The sequence below is a fragment of the Aquarana catesbeiana genome, linkage group LG02, assembly GCF_042186555.1.
Source record: "Aquarana catesbeiana isolate 2022-GZ linkage group LG02, ASM4218655v1, whole genome shotgun sequence".
Taxonomy (NCBI): Eukaryota; Metazoa; Chordata; class Amphibia; order Anura; family Ranidae; genus Aquarana; species Aquarana catesbeiana.
In genome coordinates, this window is record NC_133325.1 from 349,527,358 (window position 1) to 349,551,785 (window position 24,428).

General features: G+C 40.9%; 1 protein-coding gene across 6 annotated transcripts in view; it reads right to left on the reverse strand.

Annotated features, from left to right (window-relative positions):
- Positions 1-24,428, reverse strand: part of CBLB (Cbl proto-oncogene B) — a 333,732-nt gene that overhangs the window by 82,036 nt on the left and 227,268 nt on the right. For all 6 annotated transcript variants that reach the window (XR_012241626.1, XM_073614961.1, XM_073614960.1 and 3 more), the window contains exon 12: positions 23,779-23,879. Coding sequence is in view for 5 of the 6 variants with exons in the window: in XM_073614961.1 (XP_073471062.1) it covers positions 23,779-23,879 (101 nt within the window). In the remaining variant the exon portion in view is untranslated. The remainder of the gene's footprint in view (positions 1-23,778; positions 23,880-24,428) is intronic.

Here is a 24,428-nt window from a genome sequence, read left to right on the forward strand (position 1 = left end):
TTCCTGTGTATTGTTACAATATGTGGATGATTTATTGTTATGCTGCCCTGACAAGGAAACTTGTTTGGCCACCACCCTTAATTTGTTGCGATTTTTGGCAGAAAAAGGTTGCAAGGTTAATAAGAAAAAGTTACAAGTGTGTCAGGAAAAAGTTATCTTTTTGGGACATTGTATATCACAGGGTACGAGACATCTCACTGAGGAGAGGGTTCAAGTGATAAAGGGAATGTTACCCCCACGGAATTTCAAACAATTGCGTATGTTTTTAGGTATCGTGTCATATTGTAGACAGTGGATACCACATGCTAGCGCTTTGATGCAGCCATTATACGATTGTTTGAAAATTGTACCGTATATGCTTACAGAAATAGCTTATGAGTCGTTTATCACTTTGAAAAAGTTGTTGATTTCTGCCCCGGCTATTGGTATACCAGATTACACCAAGATATTTAACCTGTACATTGCTGAGATCACTGGACATGCCACAGGTGTTCTGACACAGGCACATGTAAAACAAAGACCAGTCGCTTACTTTTCAGCAGCATTAGATCCAGTATCTAGAGGTTCACCGTCTTGTGTACGGGCGGTAGCTGCAGTGTCAATTATCATAGATAAGTCATCAGAGATTGTTCTAGACAATCCAGTCGTAGTGCATACCACACATGACATACATGCAATCTTGTCTCAGGTACAGCCCAAACACATTTCAATGGCTAGGCAATTAAGATTACAGTGTACTTTACTCTTACCTCCAAATGTTACTTTTCAGCGCTGTACAACCTTAAATTTGGCCACCTTTTTGCCTCTTCAGTCACCAGATTTGGCAAGGGGGAATGATAGTGCTAATAGTACTAGTGAGAAAGGAAATGAGGTACCTGACACTCTTTTGTTTAAACAAGTAGATGAACACGATTGTTTTCAGCTCATGGAACAGGAGACAATGGGATTCCCACACGTTACAGATACACCAATTTTAAATGCTGAGCACACTTTGTATATAGATGGTAGTAGGTTTGCTGATGACAAGGGTAAATATCACACAGGGTATGCTGTAGTGACTGATACACAGGTGATTGAAGCACAGCCCTTACCGGCCCACATGTCAGCACAGGAAGCAGAATTAAAAGCTTTAGAACAAGCCCTAGAATACTTAAAAGAACGAGAAGGGAATATTTACACTGACTCTGCCTACGCTTATGGTGTAGCGCATGATTATGGCCATATATGGAAGGCTAGAGGTTATCTGACAGCAGCAGGTACACCTGTAAAACATGGAGAAGGGATTAAGAGAGTCCTGAACAATCTTCAAAAGGTTAAACGAGTAGCCATTATGAAGATAGCGGCACACACGAGCGCAAAAACAATTGAGGCAAAAGGAAATGCATTTGCAGATTTGACTGCAAAACAGGCAGCTCTAGGGGAAGGAAGCCCTGAGACCTTAGCAGCGGTAGAGGTGAGTATCCCAGAACCAACATGGCAGCAGCTGAGTAAATTACAGGAGCAAGCAGGGGAGAGCGAGAAAGATAAGTGGGTCAGAATGGGAGCAGCACCAGACCTTGACAATGTATGGAGGGAAGGGGGCAAAATATGCCTGCCTGCCTCTCTGTACCCAGCAATGGCAGTGGCAGTTCACCTACCCACACATGTCAGTTCCAATTCCATGTATAGGATTGTGAACCAAGGATGGCTCGCCCCTGGATTCAGTAGTACTGCAAGAAACTACTGTGCAGCCTGCCAAATCTGTCTCCTGAATAACCCAGGACAGAAAGTAAAAACCCCACGAAAACACCAGGTCCGGGCCCAATACCCCTTCCAGAGACTGCAAATTGATTACATACAAATGCCTAAGAGCGGCCCTTTTGAATTTGTCCTCGTGTGTATCGATTTATTCTCAGGTTGGCCCGAAAGTTATCCAGTAAAATCGGCTACAGCTAAAGCCACAGCTAAGAAACTGATCACTGAGTTAATACCTAGGTTTGGTCTTCCTGAAACCATAGAATCAGATAGGGGGACACACTTTACAGGAGAAATCATGCAGAATGTGATGACCATGTTAGGGGTTCAACAAAGTTTTCACACCCCTTACCACCCACAGAGTTCAGGATCAGTGGAGAGAGTAAATGGGACAATAAAGTTAAAAATACAAAAAGCCATGCAAGAGTTAAACAAGCCTTGGCCAGAATGCCTGCCTTTGGCTTTGTTCTCTATAAGGTACACTCCAACAGGAAAGACAGGATTATCCCCATATGAGATACTTTTTGGGAATGCACCTAGATTGGGTTTATACTTTCCACAGAGTATGCAATTGCAATGTGATAGTTTGACTGCATATGTGATACAATTACAACAACGTCTAACTAAGATCCACAAAAGTGTGTATTCTTCTCTTCCAGACCCTAATTCAATAACAGGTACACATACGCTGCTACCAGGGGATTATGTATATGTAAAGAAACACACCAGAAAGACATTGGAACCCAGGTTTGAAGGTCCTTACCAAGTACTCTTGACCACAGCCACCTCAGTAAAGCTGGAAGGAAAACCTACCTGGATACACGCATCACATTGCAAGAAACAACCCGAGAAAACAACATGATTAAATATCTACTTACATATTTTTTGTTGAAGATTGTTGGTTTACAAATATATGCATGGACTCCTGGTATTAATGTACTAGAGGTAGAAGAAACAATGACTTTTGAATGGAGTATAGATGATCCTAAAGTAGCAAATGTATCAGGATATGAGATAAATAAGGATTACACTGTGGGTAATTATACTGTTGAAGGACATAGGCGACCATTTCATGTAGATGTAGGTATAGCATGGATAAAGGCAGACCCCCTCTCAGAAGTAACCGTAACTTTCCAGTGGAATGATAATATGGGTTTCCCCTTTAACAATAGTAAGAACCATAGGTGTCATAAAATATCCCTTTCACAGACATGGAAACAAGCCCGGGAACGGGTAGTGGGACAAATGTACCAAATATTAACAGTCATGGCAGAAGGAGGGAATATAACCGAAGGGATGTTTAATCTGACAGATATTACCGTTAATCAATCCAGTACTTTCCTCTGTGCCTCTTGGTGGAGGGAAGAGAGAAATGATGGGTGGTATTGGAGTGCAGAGGCCTATGGGTTTCACATACAAATGGAGGAAGAAGTAATGCCAACAATTGAATCTTCCATATTAACACCCGTACCAAACACTTGCATAAATGTATCAACATCACAACAGAAAACAAAAATAAAATTCAATATCACCTTTCCCTCAATACCAGAGTGTAAGTATAAGCGAGAATGGTACGACACACTATTGGGACTGACAGGTACAGGGATGGGAATTTTAAACTCGGTCGAGATAGAAGAAATGAACAACAGATGGAAGCATGCAGGGGGGCACATAGCTGACAGCTTGACTATCACAAGCAAATGGTTACCCACCACTTTTGAAACCCAATTGCAAGAAATACCCCTATTACAATTTTTGGGAGGGTTAATAAATCACACGATAGGAGCAGAGCTCCAGCTGTGGAATCAAAATCAACAGTTTGTAAATTTCACACAGTGCTCTTTTAACCTCTTATCCTATCATATACAAATAAATAGGGCCAGGACTGAACTACAGTTGGGAAATTATCATACCTGGATGAAATATTTTAAGGGTTTAACTGACGATGGTGTATGGTTCCAAGTAAAAGGGGACAAGATAGAATGTGAGGAGAAATGGTGTGTAGGAAGGTTTGAAGCATACCGGGTAGCAGATGTAATGGAAATGTGTAAAATAGTGGTTATGCCACTAGTAATTAAAGACGAGTTTTGGTATCCAGAAATATATGGGAAATATGTAGATAAAGGAAACAGAACCCATGATTTAACTCTATGTGAAGGAACTAATAAGGGAATGGTATGTGGCAGAAGTTCCCCAGTATATGAGCCTTGTTTGTTAAAATACCAAACTAGCATATGCAAAATGCAAAGAACACCGATAAATGTGAACAATAGATTCATAGAAATAGGACCCCAGCATATTTGTATCATTACTAATGATAACCACACCATGTCAGCATTAAATAAATCGGCGCCGTTTGCGGGATGTATAAAAAAGATTAAAATATTACAATGGGGTAACGACACCTATCTTTTTGAACCAGACGCCGATAAGATATTCTCTTCAGTCTATGAGGTACATAATCTCACTGACACTACACCCTTTATAATTTCTTTAGACCCACTAAAACAGGTTTTGGAACAATCAGAGTTGTTAAGACAACACATAGAAACACTAGAACATACCCTACAGAATAACCTTGTATCCGCAATTATTGACAAAGGTAGACTAGTACATCTTTCCTCACAGATACAACAGGATACTGCACCACATTGGTGGGATATATTTAGTGGAATGTCTTCTACAGCAACCAATACCTTTCACTGGTTGTTAAGTCCAATGGTAATTATTATTCTAATATTAATATCACTTACAATCACGAATATATGTGTATACAGGAAAATAAATAGGAAAATTAGGAGAATAGACAGGGCATACCGATAAATGTGTATTGACATCACCCTACTCCTATAAAACTCCTCTTCTTGAATTTTAAGATGTTGGTAATACCTAGGGGGATGGGTTCTACCCCTCTGACAACCCGCGGTCAGGGAAAGGACTCTGGGGAAAAACTGACTAGAACTTATTCATGAGGACCCAGGGGGAAGGAGAGGATGATGTCAAAGGGGGAAATTGATAAGGTCAGGGATTTAATTTTCTCACTTAATATGATGACTACATGTAAATCTGTTTTGAATGTAACTTTTTGGCTGTTAAACTCTGCTTTTGTTTTCTTGTAACTGTATTGCCATGGTGTTGAAGCTTGTGTTCGTAGCCCAGGTGACTCCTGTTGTTGTTTACCCTTGCCCTGTGTGGGGGGGTTGTGCTAATGCTATTGTTTGTATAAAAGGCCTTGGAAAGATTAAAGAGCAGCAGTCCATTATGCTCAAGAACTGATACACGGATTTCTGACTCTGTGTCTTAATTCCTATATGAAGCAATAATTTGGCAAAGCAATATAAACTATAAGCAACTTATTTAACAGTTGCATTTAACAGCATTCAGCCTGCAAATGTATACTGCTACCTTCAGGCTTCACTGTTCATCTGCAGTGTCATTTATTTCAGTTACAGATGTCCAGTAAAAAAAAAATAAACTAGAAAAAAAAAGTAAAAATAAATAAATAAATAAATAAATAATGTTTTTGCACATTTGACAACCAATAATAGAAACTAATGTAGGGTTAAACAGTGTACCAAATACGAAAATATTTTCCTAAAAAAATTGGTATAAACATTTGGGCGTGCAAATTAGTTAAAATCATTGATAAGTTAACTGACAGTGCTGCAAAATTTGGCCTGGGCATCACAGCTTTAAGAGCCTCTGGTCATGAAAAGGCTAAATAATAGTTAAACAAGATCAAGATGAAAGTCTTTTTTTGTGTCTTTTTGTTTTTTGAAAAGAAGTGGTTACTGAAACTGTATAGAATTGACAGTCACATCACCATAGCAACTCCACTGTGTAAATAATTACTAAAAGACAAAGCCCATCACAAGCATGGACAACTTAAAGTGTAGCATATTATGAAAAAAATATGCATAAGCTGAGGGTACCTTCTATCTATCTATATATATTTTTTTTATACACACACTGCAACCTTTCCTGTAAAAGCGGAGCTTGGTTTTGCAATTCCTTGACCCCCAAAATAATGGGCTGACTTGGTGACCTACAATGCCTTGAAAAAGTATTCATATCCCTTGAAATTTTCCACATTTTGTCATGTTACAACCAAAAACGTGAATGTATTTTATTGGGATCTTATGTGATAGACCAACACAAAGTGGCACATAATTGTGAAGTGGAAGGAAAATGATAAATGATTTTCAATTTTTTTTTACAAATAAATATGTGAAAAGTGTGGCGTGCATTTGGATTCAGCCCCTCTGAGTCAATACTTTGTAGAACCACATTTTGCTGCAATTATAGCTGCAAGTCTTTTTGGGTATGTCTCTACAAGCTTTGCACATCTATAGAGTGACATTTTTGCCCATTCTTCTTTGGAAAATAGCTCAAGCTCTGTCGGATTGGATGGAGAGCGTCTGTGAACAGCAATTTTCAAGTCTTGCCACAGATTCTCAATTGGATTCAGGTCTGGACTTTGACCGTGCCATTCTAACATATGAATATACTTTTACCTAAAACATTCCATTGTAGCTCTGGCTGTATGTTTAGAGTCGTTGTACTGCTGGAAGGTAAACCTCTGCCTCAGTCTTAAGTCTTTTGCATACTTTAACGCCTCGTACACATGGTAAGATTGTTGGCCAACCAAGCATCTGACTTTTGTCAAGAGGGCGTGTGCCAGGATCTTGTCTTGCATACTAACAGTATACAATTGTGGTGCCACAAACACGACAGTGACGTACAATGAGGAATTTAAGCTCCTGAGCATCATCCTTTGGGCCTCTTCTGCTAATTTAGAGTTTGGTGAGCACCGATTCCAAGCATGCGTGTTTGTACTTTCGACTTTTGTGAGACGGATTTGTGTAATGACCATACGAAAATCTGCCATCAAACCGTTGTCAGCTGAAAATTTACTAGCCTGCCATCCAACATTTGTTGGCCAAAAATTGGACAATTGTCAAAAGGAGCGTACTAACGGTAAGATTTTAGGACAACAGTCTGACAACATAAAATCCCCTGCCAACAATCATACCATGTTGTATGAGACTTAACAGGTTTTCTTCTAAGATTGCACTGTATTTAGCTCAATCCATCTTCCCATTAACTCTTAAGGTCTTTCGGGATACAGAATAGAACAGCCGGCACGCAGTGAGACGATCAGTGGTGCAGCGTGTCAGTCTGACACACTGATGGAGACTCTTTACCACGTGATCAGCTGTGTCCAATCACAGCTGATCACGGTGTAAACAAGAAGAGCCATGTATCGGCTTTTCCTCACTCACATCTGACAGATGCGAGTAGAGGAGAGCCGATCGGTGGCTCTCCAGACGGGGGGGGGGGGTCTGCGCTGATTGATTATCAGTGCAGCCCCCCCGAGGATGCCCACTCAGGACCACCAGGTATGCCACCCATGACCACAAGGGATGCCAATCAGCGCCCATATATAATGCCAATCAGTGCCCATCAGTAATGCCTGCCAGTGCCTCATCAGTGATGCCTATCAGTGCCATCTATCAGTGTCCATCAGTGCCGCCCATCAGTGCCACCTATCAGTGCACATCAGTGCCACCTATGAGTGTCCATTAGTGCTGCATATCAGAGCCACCTATCAGTGCCCATCAGTGCCAACTCATTGGTGCCAACTCATAAGTGTTTCCTTATCAGTGCCCGTCAGTGCAGCCTCATCAGTGCCCATCAGTGAAGGAGAAAACTTACTTATTTACAAAATTTTATAACAAAAACAAAGAAAAACTTTTTTTTTCAAAATTTTCATTTTTTTAAATTTCTTTAGTAAAAAATAAAAACCCCAGAGGTCTGTGGGGGAACAAAATGATACAAATTTGGTGTGGGTACAGTGTTGCAAGACCGCGCAATTGTCATTCGAAGTGGTCAAATGGCTTTCTTCTTGCCACTCTTCTATAAAGGCACCAATAGTTGTCCTGTGGACAGATTCTCCCCCCTGAGCTGTGAATCTCTGCAGCTCCTCCAGAGTTACCATGGGCCTCCAGGCTGCTTCTCTGATTAATACTCTCCTTGTCCGGCCTGTCAGTTTAGGTGGACGGCCATGTCTTGGTAGGTTTGCAGTTGTGCCATACTCTTTCCATTTTTGGATGATGGATTGAACAGTGCTCTGTGAGATGTTCAAAGCTTTTTTTTTTATAACCTAATCCTGCTTTAGACTTCATCACAATTTTATCCCTGACCTGTCTGCTGTGTTCCTTGGCCTTCATGATGCTGTTTGTTCACTAAGGTTCTCAAGCAAAACTCTGAGGGGTTCACAAAACAGCTGTATTTATACTGAGATTATATTACACACAGGTGGACTCTATTTAGTAATCAGGTGACTTCTGAAGGCAATTGGTTGCACTACATTTTAGTTAGGGGTATCATAGTAAAGGGGGCTGAATACAAAATGCATGCCACACTTTTCAGATATTTGTAAAAAAAAATCTGAAAACCATTTATCATTTTTCTTCCACTTCACAATTATGTGCCACTTTGTGTTGGTCTATCACATAAAATCCCAACAAAATACACTTATGTTTTTGGTTGTAACATGACAAAATGTGGATAATTTCAAGGGGTATGAATATTTTTTCAAGGCACTGCATAGCAAGTGGTGGGTAGATTTTTCAGAATTATATATATTTTTAATTGCCTATATTTGGGGCTGTTGTGCATGGCATTTCCACAAAGTGTAACCTGCTTAAATATTATTTTCATCGTATGCAGAGTTTGAATAACTATATATTTGTGACAAGTTCATATAAAACATACACACACGCTAGGATAATATTCGTTGCAAGTTAAAATATATGTCAGAAAACAAATAAATAAGCAATACATCTCTGAAATGTATGCACATTTTTCATGCGTTATCCAATTAAAGACGGAAAAGTATAGAACAATATCTGTTGATCTGACAGAAATGCACTAGGCTCCTAATATCTGTTCCGCATAGGATGTGTGCAAAGAACAATTCTGGATTTCTGACATGATCAACATGTATTTTTGCGTACTGGAACGGAAAACACTCTTTCAACTGTATATATTAAAGACCAAAAAAAAAAAAGGGATTTACATACACTTTAAGGAAGTAAACATCAGGTCATTTTACTTCTGCTCTGCAGGGGGAGCTAAAGTACACAAAAAACACCCATAAGTCAACCTATTCGGAATCGTGCAACATTTGGATAAAATGATTTAACTTTTGAAAACATCTACTACAATCTACTTTTAATATGACATGTAAAAAGAAAACAAAAATGTACAATTAAAAGAAATACTGCAATACAGAGTGTTAAATCTTTAACATTTAGAATTTTGTATTTGAATAAAAATGATGCCATGTCCTAATCTAGTCACGGTGGTTAGACATGACTGCAGCTTTTTTTTTTTTTTCTTCATCCAATATTCTTTCACAGGTAATAGTAATTCTGCTTCCACCTTTCATGTTCATTCAGAGGGAATCCACTGCACATTTTCATGTGCATGTGAATTACATAAGTTAATATTTCTTCTTTTGGGTATTCAGGAAAAGCTGCCTGAACTGGCTGATTTTGTCAGAATAGCACTTATTGTAGTAACATACTATATAATCCATATGTAGGCCACAGAATACAATATGTTAGAAAGAATGTACGGTAAGCGGTTTGTAGTTACCTTGATGCTTGAACATGTATCTAGGTGAAACTAGATATTTTTAGGAAGCAATAATAGCAGAAAAAGAATTGCTCTCTGTAGGTTTCATTGTATGCCAGCTGGAAAGTTTGTAACTACAGCCATACAGGATCATGTGTAAACTATGGTACTCTGCGCTACCCAATTGTATAATTAATAGACGAATCATGAATATCTGTCAAAGATAGTCATATACAATGCAATGCCCCAAATTGTTAAAAAGGCAATTAGTATGCTTAACTTTACTTAATGCTTTAGAATGACATCTTGGTACTTTGATTGTCTTTAGGAAGGATGGACAAATGGGTCCAATCCTGACTCAGCCATACACAGCTACCCCTGTACAATTGGCACTAAATAATGTCAATGTGGAAATTATTACCTATTATGTTTAAATTCACTGACTGCACAATACATATATATTATACAGGTTCAAGTTTACTTAAACCCCAACTATGAACTTTTCAGTTTGTTCTCTTTTAGTCAAAGTTTATGTAAAGCAATTTTTTTAACTTTAATCAGAAAATGTAATCAGAAAATTTAGTCCTGCTAGATGACTTCAGGCTGGTCCCTTTTGCAGTTTTAGTGCCTATACTGTTCAAAATCCAGTAATACACTGTCTCCTCTGCACATGCTCAGTGGCTCTCTATTTTTAGGCACTGTGGCAAATTTATAAAGGCAGATCTGCTGACAGCCTAAAGATTTGTTGCTGCTCAGGGGCCTGGGCTTCAACAAAATGGCAGCCTTCAGCAAGAAGAAACAGGAGCAATGCTGGAGGCAATTTACAGCACACACTAATTTTGGTAGCATAGTTATTAGTGTGGAATGTATGTTCCTTGCTAAAGAACATTATTCTTTATCAAGTTGTTTTGGGTAAAGTTCTGCTTTAAGTTTTCATTAGAGTAGGGAAGGGCTGACCTTCTACTAAGTATTTAATGCTGTCTGTATCTCCACTTGGCCAAACTGCCCCAAAGATGGTGCTTGCAGGACTTTTCCTAACGTCCCGCAAACGCACCGCCCCAGTGTGAAAAGTCACACTGAAATGAATGGGAGGCGCTTTACGGGCGCTATTTCTAGCGCTAAAATGCTTGAAAACCACCTCAGCATGAAAGGGGTCTTAGGGTGTTCTCACACTAGGCATAGTTGCCTTGTACTGTGCCCATGCATGAATACCCCCTCTCCCCGCTCATACTGTGCCATGCCTTAGAATGCATATGTCATCACATCTGCCAGTCAGACCACAGTGAGCCCTGCTTTTATGCTCTGTGAGAGTTTTGTGCTTGGGCATGGTTAGCGATCACACAGATGCATACTGTGCCTGAGTGCAACTGAGCAGTGTCCATGCCCATCTTTCTCCAAGTGGGCCAGAGCATGGTAGGCTGAATTGTGCCCGAGCATGGTACAATGCAATAGCAGTCAACCAAACTAAACTTTGGGTTAAAACATGCACAGGGAGAGTATAGATTGCTTAGTGGGAGTACAGCCTTAGAGGTACGGGAAGTAGGAGCAGCAGCAAGCTCCAACACAGCTGTAAAAACTGGGTATCGATAGCGGCTAAAAGTATATGCAAGCATTGTGCAGTTTTATTTCCATATGATATTTCCAAGCTGTGGTTAGAGTTTGGCTAAACAATCTGGCAGATTCAGATTTCTCTGCAGAAGTTTGTGCCCAAGCCTCTTTTCACAAGACCATAACAAAGTATAACTCTTTTTCGGTTACTTCCCCAATTTTAGGCTTATCCTCTACTGAGCAAAATCTTTAAGCAGTATTTAAAAATGGCTGTGCAAATATTGTGTGACATACAAAACTGCAACAACCACTTTTTTATTCTCCAAGGCCTCTGTTTATAAAATAAATATTTAGTGTTTCAAAGGTTCTAAGTAATTTTCTAGCAAAAAAGTGCAGATTTTTACATGTATGTGAGAAATGTCAGAATTGGTCCGGTTCTGAAGTGGTTAAAGTGGTTGTAAAGCCAAAACTTTGTTTTTACCTTAAAGTGGTTGCCTCGGACAAGAAATATGAACAAAGCATATCCCTCTACGACACTATGTGTCATTTCTGTCTACTGCTTCAGTCCTCCGCTATCAGCATAAATCACTTTTGAGAAGTTTTCCTGACACCAAGAGGCAAAAGGTAACAGGGGAGGGAGCTCTAACTGATTGACAGCCTCAACTGTGTTCCTGTGTGCTGTGTGGAGGGGAGTGTGTCCCTTCCCCCAATTCAGCTGTCGGAGCTCCCCTCACTGAGCTCTGCAGAGTGTAACTTCACCTCTGACAAGCTTTTTAAATTCTGGACTTTGAATGGCTGCAGAGAAGAAAAGACTGCAGATAAACAGGTAGAACTTGTGTAAGAGGATTTGTTTCATCTCTGTGCATCACCTGGGGCCAGTCACTTCACTGCATTCCCTGCATTAAGGTAAAAAATGTTTGACAGCTTTCTGTCCTCCCCCACCTCCCTAAATACCCAAGTCCTCAATCAATCCAACCCTGTGCACATCTGAATCTCTTTCCTCCTCTTCCCACAGGGATTCGGGCAGAAGCATGAGCCATTGGCTTCTGCTGCTGTCAATAAAATGCTGTGAGGAGGAAGCCGGGGGGCCAAGCCGCACTGTACGTGTCTATGGAGCGTGGCTCCATAGACACACACCACTCTGGAGTGAGGATGCACGTGTGCCCCCATAGCAAGCGGCTTGTTATGGGCGCACCTGGTGAAGAGGAGGAGCCAAGATCGCTGATGAGGGACCCCAGAAGAAAAGGTCTTGGGCCGCTCTGTGCAATACCATTGCACAGAGCAAGGGAGTATAAAGTTTTTTAATTTTATTTAGAAAAAATACCATTAGTAACACTTTAAATGACAAACCTACTGCTTCTATTTCTGTGGGACTCAAGGCGTGTAAATCCTTTATAGTCCAACAAAACCACTGACCACTGTATGACGTGAACTCCAACAGAGAGATGCTGCAGTTGCGGCCTGCAGAGCTAGGGTCTTTCTCAATTCAAAGAAACAGAGTTTAGGCAGCTCTTTCTAAATACCTTAGCCCTCACTCCTGAGAACATCTGTTCTGGCATCCTCAAGAGATTTCCATATTGGCCTTTCAAAAGTTTTTTTTACCAGCAAGACTAAAGACTTCAGATACATGCAGAAAACCACATGAGACTGGTGCATCAAATAGACAGCTCATGTAACCAATTAATGCAAAGAAGCTACTCTACGACCTCTTAACACTGCACTGTGAAGAAGTCTACTGTGCTGTGATCATATTTTGCGGTCAGCAGCAGGCACAATGATTTTGCTTAAGATGAAATGAGCAAAGCAGTTTCCATAGCAACAATGATGAGGTACTCTGGTGGCTACAAAGAAATTATATTAGCAGTAATAAGGAAGCAGGTAAATATCTGCATTGGTACTTAGAGAGTGTAGGTAGCTAGCTGTGCCACGCAAACAGTAGTTTGGTTTGTTAACCACTTCGGGACCGCCGCACGCCGATATACGCCCTAACTTTGAAGAGGAATATCGTTGTTCTGGCAGCAGCTAGCTGCCATAACCCCGGTATCCTCTTCTTCGGCCGGCACTCCAGTTTCTGATAATAGTGGTCTCTGCGGCAGATTCGCCGCAAGATCACTTTTATTGGCGGCTGGAGAGGGGCCCCCCTCCCGCCGCGCGCCTGTGCCCTCCGTCGCTTACCAAAGCCATCGGCAGCAATCGGATGCTATTCCATGCTGGGTATGGAGACGAGTGAGGGGAAGATGGCCCCCACCCGTCTCCATACCATTGCAGGGCGGAAGTGACGTCAAAACGCCACTTCTGCCCATAGCTCTTAAAGGGACAATTTTTAAAATATTTTTTTAAATGAGATATATATATATTTATTTATTTATTTTGTAATTGTATTTTAGTGCAAATATGAGATCTGAGGTCTTTTTGACCCCAGATCTCATATTTAAGAGGACCTGTCATGCTTTTTTTTCTATTACAAGAGATGTTTACATTCCTTGTAATAGGAATAAAAGTGACACAATTTTCATTTTTTTTTTTAAAAAAGAACAGTGTAAAAATAAAAAACAAAAGGTAAAATAAATAAGAAAAAAAAAAAAATTTCAAACGCACCCCGTCCCACCAAGCTCGCGTGCAGAAGCGAACGCATACGTGAGTAGCGCCCGCATATGAAAACTGTGTTCAAACCACACATGTGAGGTATCGCCGTGATTGGTAGAGCAAAAGCAATAATTCTAGCCCTAGACCTCCTCTGTAACGCAAAACATGCAACCTGTAGAATTTTTTAAACAACACCTATGGAGATTTTTAAGATAAAAGTTTGTCCCCATTCCACGAACGGGCGCAATTTTGAAGCGTGACATATTGAGTTTCAATTTACTCGGCGTAACATTATCTTTCACAATATAAAAAAAAAATTGGGCTACCTTTAATGTTGTCTTATATTTTAATTCAAAAAAGTGTATTTTTTCCAAAAAAAAGTGAGCTTGTAAGACTGCTGCGCAAACACGGTGTGACAGAAAGTATTGCGATCGCCATTTTATTCTCTAGGGTGTTAGAAAAAGAAATGTATAATGTTTGGGGGTTCTAAGTAATTTTCTAGCAAAAAAAGCTGTTTTTAACTTTTAAACAACAAATCTCAAAAAGAGGCTCGGTCCTTCAAGTGGGAGTCCGGCGACCAATCTTTTTTTTTTTTTTTAGGTCATTGAGACACTTTGCTAATCCCAAAATAATACTCACAGTTTGGGTGTAATATTTCCACCTCTGTCTGTTTTTGTACTGAAGAATAAAAAATGTGATGCTGGCTGTTTCCATCTTGCTTGTGGGCATGTGAAGCCCACAAGCATTGATTTCCTGGATGCGGTGAATGCTGTTCATTCACAGCTTGTTCTTGGGAAGCCTGACACTAAGCTCCCAGGAGACAGCGCGGCGCCGGGGAAAGGCAATAAACACGCCTACTCCCATGGGAGGAGAGACAGGAAGTGCCACAATAAAGTACAATATAAAGGTAATTACAGAGATAAAAAAAATTTTCGTGCGGCATTTGAACATCTATGCAATTAACTGAAGGGGGTAAGATTAAGTTAAAAATTTGAGTGGAACCCCACTTTAAGTGGTTAACAATACCTTCCTTTAACACACTCCACACAGTACCTACTGTAGTAGTAGAAAAGCAACACAAATCTATCTTAGCCAAAAGAAAAAAACAACATGTCAAGCAAAGACATTACATGTCACTGAGCACTAGTTTGCCAGCTATATAGTATGTAAAGTGCTCATGTTCAGCTATGTCAAGGTCTAGAATAACTCCCAAACACCACAGCAGTGCACTGCAGTTGCCCATTAGAGGTTTGCAGCACTTAGCAAAAAGATTTCTTTTCTGAGCTGCTAAATTCATTCTTCTCAGGCAGGGCACATCAGTGCTTTGATTCTATACGCCATTGTGTCCCTAACAAGGCTTATTAAAAGCAAGTGTGTAGCCAAATACACTACTGGGCTTTTGCCATATCCTGGCATGATTCCTGGTACACAACAACAACCTGGCACACACTTCACTCGCATTTCCCTCTTGTTCTGTGTCACTTTAAAACTCCAGCTGGCATTCAGTCATTTGGAACCTAATCCCATTACCAGCCCACTACAGCTGAACAGAAGCAGATTTAAAAAGTGTTGGAAGAATAGTTTACCTCAACAATACAATCACACTGGCACAAATAAATTGTACAGAACATTCCTGCTGTTGCTCTAAGTGAACTGTTAACTCCTTATTAAAATAATCAATCTTTTACCCATTCTAAAGCAGCAATTAATACAACAGGTACAATAAGGTCCATTTTCATTATGCCATAAAGAAGCACCTCTGTGAGGATAGAGTTAGAGCTCAGATTTTCAAACGTTCACAGCAGTCAACAGGTTCTGCTTGCTTGGAAGGCACATTTTTAATATGTTAATACATTATAGCGCACAAATTACATTTAAACCTGGCGTTTAATACCTGAATCTACAGATCAAGACTTGCAAAAAAAAAAGTTTACACATTACAGCTCATCAATTCTGTGTATATGTCTCATTGCATGCAGTAGCTAGTTCTAGCTCAGTGTATATGTCTCATTGCATGCAGTAGCTAGTTCTAGCTCAGTGTATATGTCTCATTGCATACAGTAGCTAGTTCTAGCTCAGTGTATATGTCTCATTGCATGCAGTAGCTAGTTCTAGCTCAGTGTATATGTCTCATTGCATGCAGTAGGTAGTTTTAGTTCAGTGTATACACATGCATCTCATAAAATTAGAATATCAAAAAGTTAATTTATTTCAGTAATTTACGTAATTCAAAAAGTGAAACTCGTATATTTAATATAGATGCGTTACACACAGAGATATATTTCAAGAATTTCTTTTTTTTAATTTGGAGGATTATGGCTTACAGCTAGTGAAAACCCAAAATTCAGTATCTCAGAAAAGTAGAATATTACACAAGACCAATAAAAAAAAGGATTTTAAATACAGAAATGTTGGCTTATTGAAAAGTATGTCCATGTAGAGTATAGTATGCACTCAATACTTGGTCAGGGCTCTATTTGCATGAATTACTGCATCAATGAAGTGTGGCATGGAGGCGATCAGCCTGTGGCACTGTTGAGGTGATATGGAGGCCCAGGTTGCTTTAATGGTGGCCTTCAGCTCATCTGCATTGTTGGGTCTGGCGTCTCTCATCTTCCTCTTGACAATACCCAACAGATTCTCTATGGGGTATAAGTCAGGCGAGTTTGCTGGTCAATCAAGCACAGTGATAACACGATCATTAAACCGGGTATTGGTACTTTTGGCAGTGTGGGCAGATCCTGCTGGAAAATGAAATCAGCATCTCCCATAATGCTGGTCAGCAGAGGAAAGCATGAAGTGCTCTAGAATTTCCTGGTAGAGGGCTGCACTGACTTTGGACTTGAAAAAACACAATGGACCAACACCAGCAGGTGACATGGCTCCCCAAACCATCCCTGACTGAGATAGTTTTAGTTCTGTGTATATTTCTCATTGCATGTTGTAGTTAGTTCTAGTTCTGTGTATATATCTCATTACATGTTATAGGTAGTTGTTATGTCTCCGTCTCCAGGAGACCTTTCTCTCTTTTGAGGTTCAGAAAAGTAGAATTCATATTGTGATTTATTTTGTATACTGTGTTGCTGCATCATTAAGCTATAAATTATGTTTGGTTCAGGTTAGTTGTACGCATGAACCACCTACTGGCCAAACATTAATACCATTTGTAATAATACCTTTAACCTTTAAAGGATGTGACATAAAAATCATCACATCCGCTTTAGTCAGGAAGTGAATACCCCTTAGGGAACAGCATTGTCAAGATTATACCAGCTGCCTAGATGTAATCTCTTCCCATCCATGGCATCGGAGGTAAGCAATCTTCCCCTTCCTCCTCCACAGGCTATTAGGGAAAGCAGATAGTCATTTCAGTTGTTATTTTATATGATGTTTACTATTGTATGGTAATGTTATATTATTCTTGTTATTTTCAGTTTTACCGCATATAACGTATGTCATTCACACTTGTATTGAAATCTGCAACGTGCCAATAAAGACACAGACAAGAAACAGCAGTCTATTATTGTGTGTGCAGAAAAAGGTTATCTGCCTGGAGAGCTACCCATAGACTCCGGGAGTACGGGGGGCAAGGCCAGGACAGTAAAACTCTGTCTAGGAACACTACAGATAGTGCAGAAGGGGAAGAGGTTTGGCCACACGGAAGAGCTACAGTCTGCAATCGACTATACAGCCCCTTTCATACAGCCAAGCAGCATACAGATACTGCAGCCCTACATGCTTACTGCTCCCACAGGCCGCTACTCAGTCAAGCAGCCATGTCACGCAGTAGCACATCCTCACTCAAAACAAGATCACAAGTTTACGGTTCCGGCAAGTCAGTGACAGCCAGTGTTGCAGCCGCCATCGCCCGTGGGAAAGCAGAAGCGGCAAGGACGCAAGCTACCTTTGCTGGACAAGAAATGCAGTTGAAGTTAGAAAATGCCTCGTTAGAAGCCAAGTAAGCGCAAGATAGAGCATCACTAGAAGCCATAAAGCTTGAAGCCTCTATAAAACTTGAACAAACACGTCTAGATGTCGCATTAGAGATGCTCACTACAGAAAGAGAAGCTGCAACTGCCATAGCTGAAGCAGAAGCCCTGGAAGCAGCCCGTGAGTCTCAGTGGTGGATGCATCAATGTGCTTGGCTCCGAACAAGGAGAGCCGAATCCCTCACAATGCACTTCAGAGTACTTGCACCAACACTTCAAATCAACCTACGATACCTCTCCTCTACAGGGAATAGACGGTGTCCTAGGAGAAACAGAGCATGAGAGCAACCAAACTCCTCAGAGCTGCAAGCAGCAGAACTCTCGCCAGCATGTTACAGATCAAGCCTACGTCTCTGCACGCCACGACCCACAACCTCCAAACCAGCATCAGAATAATCCTTCTACTACACAGCTGTATGAGACAAGAGGGCTTAAAGCAGAAACTTCTGACAGGTATGGACACACACCACACTCCCACTACAGTAGTGAATCGCCAACATGCTCTAACATCAACCAAGTTATAACAGACTTTGCAAAGTTCTTTGCCAGACGAGATTTAATCACAAAAGGACTTGTAAAGTTTAACGATCGGCCAGAAAATTACAAAGCCTGGTGATCGACCTTTCAAAATAACATAAAAGGTCTAGACCTGTCTCACTCCGACTAAATAGACCTCCTAGTCCAATGGCTTGGGAAAGACTCTGCTGAACATGCCAATAGAATCAGGAACATTAACATAAAACAACCGGAGACTGGCCTTAAAAAGATTTGGAGCAGATTAGAAGAGTGCTATGGCTCGACAGAGACTATAGAACATGCACTTTTTAAAGGAGTGAGGACTTTCCCAGAATACCTAGCAAGGGTTATCACAAACTACGAGAATTAGCTGACTTGCTAGAGGAACTACTTCTTGCTAAAGAGGAGGGAGACCTGTCGGGTCTTGCCTCCCTGGATGCGGCCAGAGGGATTAAACCTTTAACTCTGAAGCTTCCTTATGACCTACAACAAAGATGGGTCACATATGGTTCTAAACATAAGAAAAGGTTCCAGGTACCATTTCCACCATTCAACGTTTTCGTAGACTTTGTTTCAGAGCAAGCTAAGTTCTTGAATGATCCCAGCTTTGACTTTATACTGCCATCAGCCACGCCCCCTAGCTTCAAACAGCACAGGATGCCAGTGACAGTGAACAAGTCTCATGTTTCTCCTACAGATTTTTCCTATAGGTCTTCCAACAGTGTTCACCCAGAGGACAAAGTCGGAGACCCTAGCAAGCAGTGCCCTCTACACAGGAAGCTGCACCCTCTACCAAAATGCAGGACCTTTAGGGAAAAGTCTCTAGAAGATCGCAAAGCCTTCCTAAGAACCGCATATGCTTCAGGTGCTGTTCATCCACATCACACTTTGCTAAGAACTGCAAGGTTAGTGTATCATGCACAGAGTGTGACAACACAGACCACAACCCAGCACTACATCCAGGCCCTGCTCCTTGGACCTCCCAGAGAGCTGGCGATACCAATGAGCATGGCGGGGAGCAAGAGAACATTGGTTCAAACATCTCAGTGGTTACCTCACAGTGTACTGAGGTATGCAAAGATCCTGCAGGCGGTAGGTCTTGTTCAAAGATCTGTCTTATTAGAGCTTATCCAATGGGTCACAGAAACAAAGCTGTCAAGATGTATGCACTCTTAGATGACCAAAGCAACCACTCTATGGCTAAATCCACATTCTTTGACACCTTCGGTGTTAGGGGTCCATGCTCCCCTTACTCTCTAAAGACTTGTGTGGGTACTGTTGAGATGACAGGGAGAAGAGCCACAGCCTTTTGTGTAGAGACCATAGACGGTCGGACTCACTTACCTTTACCCACCATACTCGAGTGCAACCAGATTCCAGACAACCGATCAGAAATCCCTACACCAGATGCAGCAATTCACCAGCCTCATCTAAAACACATGGCCCATCTCCTACCAGAATATGATGAGCAGGCTCAGTTAATGCTGCTCCTGGGAAGAGACATTCTGCAGGTTCATAAAGTAAGAGAACAGATTAATGGTCCCCGCAATGCTCCCTTTGCTCAAAGACTGGACCTGGGGTGGGTCATAGTAGGGGACGTCTGCCTAAAGACTGTGCACAGACCCACTACGGTCAGTAGCATGTTCACTAATGTACTTGACAAAGGACGCCCTTCTTCCTTGCAACCATGTCACAATAGTTTTATCACCAAAGAGCTTCCAGGTAGTACTCACATACCTTGTTCCTCTGTGGACCCAGACTCAGATGACCACGCTTGTGACAGTGACCCAGACCACCTAGGGTGTACAGTATTTCATAGAACAAAGGAAGACCAGCAGGTAGCAATGTCCTTTGAAGATAGACTTTTCTTGCAAATAATGGAAAAGAAGACAGCCAAGGAAGAGTCAAACAATTGGGTTGCACCTCTCCCATTAAGACCTCATAGACAGCGTCTACCTAACAACAAGGAACAAGTCTTTAAACGCTTTGTGTCCCTTAAAGCACTTCTCAGAGACCTGATTCAAGAGACAGTGAACTGGGATCATCTACTTCCCCCCGAGAAAAGAGATCAGTGGACAGAGTGGAAAAATTCCCTGACAGCCTTGTCTAACTTAAAAGGTCCCTCAACCATATGCTCCTGTACCATCTACAGAAGACCAAAGACTTTGTGTTTTCTGCGATGCTTCTGTCAAAGCAATCGCTGCTGTAGCTTACCGCAGGACCAAGGACATGAAAGGACAGTGCCATATAGGTTTTGTCATGGGAAAAGCAAAACTTGCCTCACTCCCAGAACACACAATACCTAGACTGGAACTTTGTGCCGCAGTGTTAGCTGTGGAGCTAGCCGACACGATTGCTAGAGAGATGAACCTAGAAATCAAAGACACTGAGTTCTACACTGACAGTAAAGTTGTCCTGGGGTACATCTACAATAAAACCAGATGCTTTTACATCTACGTCACTAATAGAGTGTTGAGGATTAGGAGATCCACACACCCAAAGCAGTGGCACTTCGCTCCAACTACACACAATCCAGCACACCTAGCGACTAGAGCTGTCCCAACCAACTGTCTTTGGGACACAACATGGTTTACAGGCCCTGCATTCCTGTACAATTCAGAACACAACACTTCTGAATCAGGGACTTTCAGCTTGATAGATGCAGTCAAGGATGCAGAAGTTCGTCCACAAGTGTCAACATTAGTCACTGTGGTTTCACAATACCAACTCAAATCTCATCGGTTCTCCAGGTTTTCCACATGGAAATCACTCATTAGAGCCATTACTTCCTTATCCCACATTGCCCATTCCTTTGGGAAAAGGACTAACTGCAAAGGCTGGCACCGCTGTAAAAATACATACTCAGTGACTGACCTAGAACAATCAAAACATCTGATCATTTACACTGTGCAACAAAAGACCTTTGCTAGAGAGATTGACTGTATTAACAACAAAAAGCCAATCCCTAAAGACAGCGTCCTAAGGAAACTCGATCCATTCCTCGACAGCAGTAACCTGTTGAGAATAGGAGGTCGCCTTAAAGAAGCTACCTTGGAGTACGACGAGAAGCATCCTCTCATTCTCCCAGCTCAGCACCATGTCACTGCCCTGCTTGTACAACACTATCACAGTCAAGTTAAACACCAAGGCCGGCTATTCACTAAAGGAGCTTTAAGGGTTGCTGGACTGTGGATAATAGGAGCAAAAAGATGCGTGAGCAAGTGTATCTTTAACTGCATTACCTGCCGCAAACTCTGTGGACTCTTACAAACCCAAAAGATGGCTGACCTTCCACCTGACAGAGTTAACTCAGATCCTCCCTTTACAAGTGTGGGCCTTGATGTATTCGGTCCTTGGTCCATTACCACTCGCAAAACCAGTGGAGGCCACGCCAGCAGCAAACGCTGGGCAGTTATTTTTACTTGTATGACTGTTCGAGCTGTTCACATAGAGTTGATTGAATCAATGGACACTTCCAGCTTTATCAACGCTCTCAGGCGCTTCATTGCCATTAGAGGTCCCGTTAAGCACATTCGCTCTGATAGGGGCACCAACTTTGTTGGAGCGGCCAAGGAACTTCAGATCCTTTCCAATCTAGACAACAACAGTGTGGAAAGGTATCTCAACCAACAGGGATGTACCTGGACATTTAACCCTCCTCATTCTTCTCATATGGGTGGTGCATGGGAAAAAATGATAGGCGTAGCCTGCAAGATTTTGGATTCTATTTTCCTTCAAATGGGGAATGCCAGACTCACGCATGAATGTCTGTCCACCTTCATGGCCGAGGTCTCAGCCATCATAAATGCTAGACCTCTGATTCCAGTTATCAACGATCCAGAGGAACCCATGTTGCTGACACCTGCAACTCTACTCACCCAAAAAACCAACACAGTCAGTGCTCCAAATGGAGAGTTTACTGATAAAGACCTTTTCAGACGTCAATGGAGACAGGTACAATGCCTAGCCAACACTTTTTGGAACAGATGGAGGAGATATTACATCCTAACCCTACAACTCAGAAATAAGTGGCAAGTTAACAAATCAGACCTGAAGTCAGGAGATGTGGTGCTCGTCAAGGACTGCCAAGCACACAGGAATGTCTGGCCTTTAGGACTTATCACACAGACATTCCCAAGCAAAGATGGACATGTCAGGAAGGTCGAAGTTAAGACTTCCAAACAGGGTGAAGTAAAGTCATTTCTCAGACCCATTTTGGACTTGATTTTACTTGTGTCCAATAACGCTGTTAGTGGCGTTGGTTAACGCCAGACGGGGAGTGTTATGTCTCCAGGAGACCTTTCTCTCTCTCTAGGTTCAGAAAAGTAGAATTCATATTGTCATTTAATTTGTATACTGTGTTGCTGCATCATTAAGCTATAAAGTATGTTTGTTCCAGGTTAGCTGTACGCATGCGCCACCTACTGGCCAAACATTAATACCATTTGTAATAATACCTTTAACCTTTAAAGGATGTGACATAAAAATCATCACATCCTCTTTAGTCAGGAAGTGAACAGCATTGTTAAGATTATGTCAGCTGCCTAGATGTAATCTCTTCCCATCCATGGCATCGGAGGTAAGCAATCTTCCCCTTCCTCCTCCACAGGCTATTAGGGAAAGCAGATAGTCATTTCAGTTGTTATTTTATATGTTTACTATTGTATGGTAATGTTATATTATTCTTGTTATTTTCAGTTTTACCGCATATAACGTGTGTCATTCACACTTGTATTGAAATCTGAAACGTGCCAATAAAGACACAGACAAGAAACAGCAGTCTATTATTGTGTGCGCAGAAAAAGGTTATCTGCCTGGATAGCTACCCATAGACTCCAGGAGTACGGGGGGCGAGGCCAGGACAGTAGTTATAGCTGCAAGTCAAATACCAGAACAGCTACTGCAGTTAGATCTCCAAGCCTCCACTAGTTGAAAGCAGAGAGTCAATATGTATGCAACTAAAGAGATACAATACTGTATAATAAAGTATTTTTCAATGTGACTTGCCTTATTTTTACATGGTAAAAGCAATTGGCATTTTAACTTTTGTATGAATCGATATACCTGAGTAATCAAACACACATACAAGTTATTGGAGCTGTTCATACAGTCTTAATGATGAATTATCCAGGGCAAGTACTCCCTCCAAAATGAAAAAAGGACCTTTTAACAAAGGTTATTTGCACATATTTTCTGGCACTAGCTTCTAGTACTAGTGAAGTTAATCACTTTCAGTAAAATATAGCTAGGGTTTAAATCACAGGCAGCTGATACATCCTGGTTCACTGAGAAGTTGTCAAAAGGTTATGTGAAAGGGTTATTCCAGGTAAAACAGTATCTTCAATGTAATAGATTGTGCCAATACATTATAAAGGACAGTTTTTATATTTTTTTCACTTTTGTGAAAATTGGAATTTAACAGCATTGGTATTTTTAATTTAGCAAGGATATAAAATATCAGAAATGCATTATTGACTTACATGCATGGATATCTGAAGTAAAACAGGGTGGATATGATTAAGTATCCTGAAATGCTTTCTGTGTCTGGTCATGTAAGAGTCAGTGTTTGGTAGTGTTCAGTTTATAATGTGAGCATATCACAAGATATACAAGCCTTGGCGGAAATCATAGAAACATTCACATATTGAAAAAAATAGGATACTACTGAACAACGACTTCCACATGATCAATCTGTTTGCAAAGAAGACTTTGGCCAGCTTGACATCCCAGTAATAACATTTGCCATCTTATGTACATTTCTTACTTTGTATTAGGGTTCACAGCAGGGTGAATAGATATCGATGGAGGAGGTGGTGAAATTCTGGGAGGCACATCATAGTCTTCCATTAAAACATTTGATAAAACCTGAGACAATTGAATGATGTGTATGTTAGTAAAACTCCATAAAAAATAAAATTAAAAAAAACCATATACAACAATGACAAGTGGTGCTCAGGTAAAAAAAAACAAAAAAAAACCCAAAACAAACAAACCCGAATATATAACAATTATTCAAGATCATAAAGTTTATTTCCACTTTTGCAGCCAAATTAGAATTGCACATGTTCCCATTCACATGACATTATATAAAAATCATTGCATACTTTTTTTTTTACCTGCTGAAAATTCCTGCCTAGCTTTCACTATTTTGTAATGTAAAGGAGAAGGGGGCAGTTGGGGATTTGTTTTACCATAATTAAAGCATATCTAAACTCCAAACCAAACATGTTATACAGTGAGTATATTGTAGTTTATTAGTCTTTAAATGTGATGTCTGCTTTAATGTTTTTTTAAGGGTCCTTTCACACAGTGCAACTCAGGTTCGTTCAGCAGAGGATCCATGAGTAGATCCCCCTGCTGAATTGGTAATGAATGGAATTTAAGTTTTATGACATCTGTGTCCATCCAGTTTGT